This window comes from Furipterus horrens, unplaced genomic scaffold, assembly GCF_987537825.1.
Source record: "Furipterus horrens unplaced genomic scaffold, mFurHor1.1.pri manual_scaffold_11, whole genome shotgun sequence".
NCBI lineage: Eukaryota > Metazoa > Chordata > Mammalia > Chiroptera > Furipteridae > Furipterus > Furipterus horrens.
Window position 1 is genome coordinate 43,286,346 of NW_028327181.1, and position 7,282 is coordinate 43,293,627.

The following is a 7,282-nucleotide window of genomic DNA, read 5'->3' on the forward strand; positions in this document are numbered from 1 at the left end:
ATATTGGTTGGAGCACCCTGATATGTCCTCATTGTTTGTAATATCACTGTAGGTATTTTAAGTCTGTTATTTTGAAACATATTTATTAAACTTATAAAGAATCATGGGGCTAGAAATGATAGAAAACGATAATAGTGCTCAATATGCTTGGCAAAGTATAGTTATGTGATTTTATAAAAGGCATTTATCAAAGCCACTGTAGACGCTGGAGTTAAGATAGACATCACATTAATCCAGTGATTTTTCAACCTTTTTCATCTCATGGCACACGTAAACTAATTACTAAAATTCTGTGGCACACCAAAAAATGTATTTTTTGCTGATGACAAAAAACAGGTATAATTTTGACAACAGACAGCTATTGTGTTGACTGTTGTCATTTTTTTATTTGACAAACTAAGGGAAAAGAGGTTCATGCCCGTAACTAGTCACATATTACAGGTTTTAAAAATCCTTGCAGCTCTGGCTGGTGTGGCTCAGTGGGTTAAGTGCCAGCCTAAGAACCGAAAGGTCATGGGTTTGCCAGTTCAATTCCCACTCAGGAATTGGGCCTGCAGCCCAGGTCCGCAGTTGGGGTTGTGTGAGAGGCAACTGATTGATATATCTCTCGCACATCGATATTTTTCTTCCTCTTTTTCTCCCTCCTTTCCCCTCTAAAAATAAATTTAAAAAACATTCTTGCAGAACATGTGTGAAAATTAAGGCATTGATCAGTAGATAGCAATGGCTCCAAAGAGTTTCTGTTGCTGGTTTGTTGATCCCTGTGGGGAAAGAATGCTATATGATCCTGGAGTCATAGGGGTGGCAGGTTTCTTTTTCTGGAACCCTCTTCGCTCAGGGGATGTAGAAACATTGTATGATTCCCTTTCTTTAAAAAAAAAAAAGTTGTAGTTGTCAACAAGCCTTACACTTATACTTATTTCTTTTGCGCAGAAGTCATAAAGAAAAAGATGGCCAGGTCCTCTTTCAGATCCAAACTTCTTTTTTTACAAAAGATACCATAAACAAAAAGTGAAATAATCATCTGAAAGACACTTTATCACAATTAGAACAGATAAATTATTACTTTTTAGGATATATAAAGAGGTTCCTACAAATTAATAATAAAAAGGGCAAAGATGTGAAAAGGTAATCCTCAATACAAATTAATGTTAAGAAAACATACAAAAGGTGTTTAATCTCACAAGTTTAATCAGAAAATGCGAATTAAAACAAAAAGGTGTCACTTTTGCTCTTCAAATTATCGTAATTGAAATGATTCATAATATATGTTAATGATGGCATGGAAGGCTAAGTACTCTTATGCTGTATTGATGGGAATTTATGTTGGTGTATCTTTTTAAAAAATATTGTGGTATAAAATTTACCATTTTAACCATTTTTAAGTGTACAGTTCAGTGTCATTAGAACATTCATATTGCTGTGCAACTATCACCACTGTAACCTCCAGAACTTTTTCACCATTCCAAATTAAAACTGCATACTCGTTAAACACCAACTTCCCATTCCCCTCCCCCTATCCCGTCAACCTCCATTCTACTTGGTACCTCATGTAAGTGGAATGATATAGTATTGGTCCTTTTGTGACTGGCTTATTTCACATAGCATCATGTCTCCAAGGTTCATCCATGTTGGAGTGTATGTGTCAGAATTTCCTTCCTCTTTATGGCTGAATAATATTCTACTGCGTGTGGTACAATCTTTTTGAAGGGCAATTTTGTAGTAATCACAAATTTTAAAATGCCATATTCTTTGATACAGCAATAGAACATTTATAAAATGTTCATTGCAGCATTATTTTGATAGCAAAAAATGAAAAACAATCTAAGCATTCATCAGTGAGATGGGTAAAGTGTGATACCCATACTATGAAATACAGGGTGGGGCAAAAGTAGGTTTACAGTTGTGAGCACGCACACGTGTGATCCCCAGTGCCACACAGGAGAGGTCGTAGCTTGAACAGTGTTTCAAAAGGTGAGGGACATTGCCCTGGCTGGGTGGCTCAGTGGCTTGGAGCATCGTCCCATACACCAAAAGGTTGCAGGTTCAATCCCCAGTCAGGGAACATACTTAGGTTACGGCCTTAATCCCCAAAGTGTGCATGGGAGACAACCAATTGATGTTTCTCTCTCTCCCCTCAATTCTCTCTTTAAAATCAATAAACATATCCTCGGGTGAGGATAAAAAAAAATGAGGGATAGTAATAGGAAAGGTGAAATGGAAAACACTGGGATAAACCACCTTAAACCTCCTTTAAGGCAGAACTTCTTGGAGCCTTTAATATGCTAGTGCACATTGGTAAGTCTCCAGGAGGGAGATAACTTCCTGAGCCCTTGTGATCTCAGTATATCCTTTTTACAGTGGTTAAGTCTGGAGGACAAAGTTTGGGAAACATGGATTTCAGAAACTTCTGAAGGTAAAGTGTTCTGTAAGAGGAGTTCTGGTAGGTGTTGCGTGGTCAGAGTAGGTGCTAGAACAATTACAGGGGTTGGCTGAGATCTACTAGCTGGGAAGTAAACTTTACCACTCAACTCTTAATGACAGAAAAAAAAAAAAAAAAAAAAAGGGAGAATAAGGACAGTAATGGAATAAAGTATGAAAAAAGGAAAATCTTACTTACTTCTTAGTATTGTTGCACTGAGTGCTATATACTTTCCCAGAAAGCAACATCTTGGAGTCACTGGGCCTAATTAAAAGGGAGCCCTTCAGATTACTTGAGGAATAAGCGGAGTATAATTAAAAGTTTTGCAGTTCCGGAAGTCTCATCAGATGTAGTATCCAGAGGCCCTCGGAGATGCAGAGAATGAACCAGACTTGTGCATAGTTAATCACTCAACCCAATTTGGGAGCAGTTTGACTTCACAGCAGGAGTACTTTACTGGTTCTTATGGGTGTTTGTTGTGAACAATGCTGATGCTAAGTTTCAAATGACTTCAGGGCCCCTGGAAGGCTATGGGTGGTGCGTATGGTATCTAGAATGGAGTTGAAAATACACCTCCCTTCAAAACTACCTCTTACCCCGAGGCAACCAATGTTAAACAGGGTTCACTCTTTTGTATGCCCAAGGTTATAGGTTAGTTAAGTGGAGCCGGAGAACTTCAGCTGCACTGTAAGAATAAATGATAGCTCATGTCCAAACAGATTCTTAGTCCTTCAAATTTCTTCTACTGGTATTGTATAGTCTAGTGTTATTGGTATGGCAGCATTAAGAACTGCTTATGTTAGGTTTAGACAAGAATGAAGACTTTTATCAAGTACCCAGATTAGATAATTTCATGTTGTTGTAATCTTATCTTTTTCCTCCCAATAATGTAAAGCTGTTAAGTCATTACAATCAGACTTTTGTTAGGATCTACATTCATTTGCTGCCTAACATACCAGTGTTACCCAGTTACCTTAGGTCAGGAATACCCTTTTAACTCGAGTTCTTTCCATTTTTCTCACCAGCCAGCCTTCTTTCAAACTTGACAAGCGCTCCACTTAACTCCTGGCTCTGATTTCACATAAAACAGAGATGATTAAGGTTCCATTTCACTACATCAAGTTAAACACTTGAGCATAATGCACTAGCAAGAAAAGCACAGTCAACTAGTAATTATAAGACTTAGACAAAGTTCCCATATAATATTTACCAAAGTCAAATGAATCTCAAAATTAAACCCCTTTTCCTTGGACACTTTTTACCAGTTAGGAGTCCCCACATCCCATAATTTCATGACAACAGACACTGAAGATGCTACCATGCAATGAAACCTTTATTAACACTTTGAACAGGTTATTACTGAAACTGGTAATTTCTAAACTTAAAACTGGGACAAATGGCTAGAATGCATAGTAGTGGCCATCATTGGGCACTATGAATGCAAACTGAAGAATTAACAGCCACCCCGGAGGCGCAGGACCAGGTGCAGGGTGGACTCTTTCTGAATGTTGTAGTCAGAAAGAGTGCGGCCATCTTCCAGCTGCTTGCCTGCAAAGATGAGCCTCTGCTGGTCAGGAGGGATGCCTTCCTTATCCTGGATCTTGGCCTTCACATTCTCGATGGTGTCACTGGGCTCCACCTCCAGGGTGATGGTCTTGCCAGTCAGGGTCTTCACGAAGATCTGCATGCCACCTCTCAGGCGCAGGACCAGGTGCAGGGTGGACTCTTTCTGGATGTTGTAGTCAGAAAGAGTGCGGCCATCTTCCAGCTGCTTGCCTGCAAAGATGAGCCTCTGCTGGTCAGGAGGGATGCCTTCCTTATCCTGGATCTTGGCCTTCACATTCTCGATGGTGTCACTGGGCTCCACCTCCAGGGTGATGGTCTTGCCAGTCAGGGTCTTCACGAAGATCTGCATGCCACCTCTCAGGCGCAGGACCAGGTGCAGGGTGGACTCTTTCTGGATGTTGTAATCAGAAAGAGTGCGGCCATCTTCCAGCTGCTTGCCTGCAAAGATGAGCCTCTGCTGGTCAGGAGGGATGCCTTCCTTATCCTGGATCTTGGCCTTTACATTCTCGATGGTGTCACTGGGCTCCACCTCCAGGGTGATGGTCTTGCCAGTCAGGGTCTTCACGAAGATCTGCATGCCACCTCTCAGGCGCAGGACCAGGTGCAGGGTGGACTCTTTCTGGATGTTGTAGTCAGAAAGAGTGCGGCCATCTTCCAGCTGCTTGCCTGCAAAGATGAGCCTCTGCTGGTCAGGAGGGATGCCTTCCTTATCCTGGATCTTGGCCTTCACATTCTCGATGGTGTCACTGGGCTCCACCTCCAGGGTGATGGTCTTGCCAGTCAGGGTCTTCACGAAGATTTGCATTTTGACCTTGAATTCAAAAAGCAGTGTTAGTGCATCATTTCAGGATTTTCACTCATTACTTTCGCATCTAATCAACTCTTTAAAACTGACAATTAACTCTAAAAAAAACCAAAAAAACCCCACCTACATTTGTCACAAACTTCCAATTTTTGTTAGACTAATACAAAATTCTTTTTAAAAGCTTTTTATTGATTTTAGAGAAAAACATCCATCGGTCACTCTGCCCTCTACCCTGCCCGCCCTCGCCGCCTCCCCCCACCCCCCACCCCGACACGGAACCAAAACCTAAGTATATGCCCTGACCAAGAATGAACCCCCAACACTCTGGTGTAGTGGACGACGCTGCAACCAACGTGTCACACCGGTCAAAGCCGAAAACTAAATTATTTAGTCAAGGCTTCAACTTACACTGGTTTAAAGATCAAAACGTATTTTGTAAATTTACCGTCCAGAGCTTTGTTCCGTCACTGTACCACACAGTTCGCTAACCCCAAACTTAAGCATAGCACGTACAAAAAAAAGAGAAAGAAAAAACCCCACAGAACAGGTAAAATAACGTCCGTTGCGACTCGAAATTAAAAGGTTTCTACAAGGCACACTACCTTTTCCCCACCTTCCCCCCCTCAAACAGACACGAAGGAACCTCCATCGGCTAAGGGCCGCTTGGGCTCTCTCGGCGCGCGCGCCAAACGCCCCCGGCTCCCTTCACGTAAACAAGGCCCACTCTTCCGGAAAGGCCCGGCGACGCACCGTCGCGTCACCTCGCCTCCCCACCCCCCTTCATAGAGGTCCACCCAGCGACAAGACTGGGCCTGTTTCATCTCATTTGAGCCCCCTCAGCACCCGTCTCAGGTCTCCACGGCTGTGGACCGGTTCCTCTTACCGAATGCAAACACCCAGTCACGATGACTCACTTGAGCGCACAACACCACCGGTACTAACGCCAGTCGCTTCTGAATGCTCCGGCGCCGCGCAGCTGCAATTTATACAACGTCTGTTGCGTGCTCATCACTCTACGTAACTTCCAAGTCCCTACGCCGCTGAAAGTAGTTCGCTCGGCCCCCACCTCCCGCGGCGCAGTTAGACCCTTTCACTAGGCCCTAAATTCCTCAGATTCCGTAAAAAGGATCCTAAAAATTCAGCTCCCCTCTATTTCAGACTCTCTTTCTCCTCCTTTAGGAAAAAGTAGGAAAGTTACCAGGCGGATGAATTCGAGTTGAGGGAACCTTCCTCGAAAGCTCTGGAAACTTCCTTGCGGCGCCGGCGCTGATTGGTGAGGCGTGTGAGGGCGAGGCCGGCGGTGATTGGTGGGGGACACGGCGGCTCGGCTGTTGCTGGGCTCCAGGCTGGGAGAGCTGACGTTGCTAAGTGACTGAGTGCGCATGCGCTGCAGAGACGCACCTTCCGGGTAGAAGGGTGTTTCCGGCCGAAGATGGGGGAGGGGTCCATCGTTCTTGCCTCCCTACATCAAACCTCACTATCTCCTGTTTTAAGGCCTTCAGAGGAGCAAGCCAGGGGACAGCACAGCGACTTCCCCGGGAAGGCTGCTCCGGTCCCGGTTTGGAGGTGTTCAGGAGCGGTGCGGTGCAGCCGGCAGCTGTTTTTCTTGGTGTCTGCTGAGACGCAGAAGCCCACGTCCCCGAGAGCTCGAATAAAGCGTGCCCCCCACAAACTGGCAGGTTTTTAGTTTTGCTCTTGGTTGTAGAGCTTTCATCACGCTTCTTTGCAATCAGAGTGCTTTTGTACTCGATCCGCATAAGGGCACCGAAGAGCGTCAGTAGGTCTAGACTCTAGTGGTGGCACCCTGTGCGGGGCCCCAGCCCCCCCACCTGGCCTTCGGGCCCGGAGCTGCGTGCTCAGGCTGCAGGTGACTCCGGGGCGGGGGGCGGGGGGCGGGGGATAGATGTGGCTCCGGCAAAACTTGCAAGTCCCTTTTCCTCCTTGTTGTTTCTCCAAACTGGTAAGGAAGGAGAGAAAGAGGGTAAGGGATCTGAACACCCTCTTCGAGAAACGGGGGATTCATGTACCAGAAAGTAAATCATATTTCTACCGTTAATATGTTTGTGTGCAAGCGTCATTGAAGGTTGGGTTATCCAGCTAGGACAGCCGGTTTCCCTGCACGCCGGGTGTGGCCACTAGTCCCGCCAGGAGATAGCCCGAGCACCACGTCTGAGGCAGGGTTGTTTGGATCTGGCTGCCACGCGGTCCTGTGTCTGAGTCATGCAGGTGGGGCTGTAAATGACATGGGAATTGCTGTCACGTAATACCAACCTTCCTAAGTAAGACGTAGTGTAAAGATTGGCATTAATGGTTAGATATCAGCTAGAAAAGGCTATTAGTCATTAAATTACAACATTTCTAAGCATACCATTAAGAAAGAATGTCGGTAAATGTCCAATATAGACAGGTATATGAGTTAACACCTAGACAGTTTTAAGTTACATTTACTAAAACTTGGTAAGATCTACTTAACTTGAATAATTCGGAGA

The 7,282-nt window shown here is 44.6% G+C and overlaps 1 protein-coding gene across 1 annotated transcript; it reads right to left on the bottom strand.

Annotated features, from left to right (window-relative positions):
* Positions 1–3,728: 3,728 nt before the first annotated feature.
* UBB (ubiquitin B) lies at positions 3,729–5,754 on the bottom strand. Its single transcript, XM_090290845.1, has 2 exons — positions 5,677–5,754; positions 3,729–4,799 (listed from the first exon to the last, which is right to left on the bottom strand). Exon 2 carries the CDS (start codon positions 4,791–4,793, stop codon positions 3,876–3,878), a length of 918 nt encoding a protein of 305 aa, XP_090146971.1. The 5' UTR covers positions 4,794–4,799; positions 5,677–5,754; the 3' UTR covers positions 3,729–3,875.
* Positions 5,755–7,282: the final 1,528 nt, after the last annotated feature.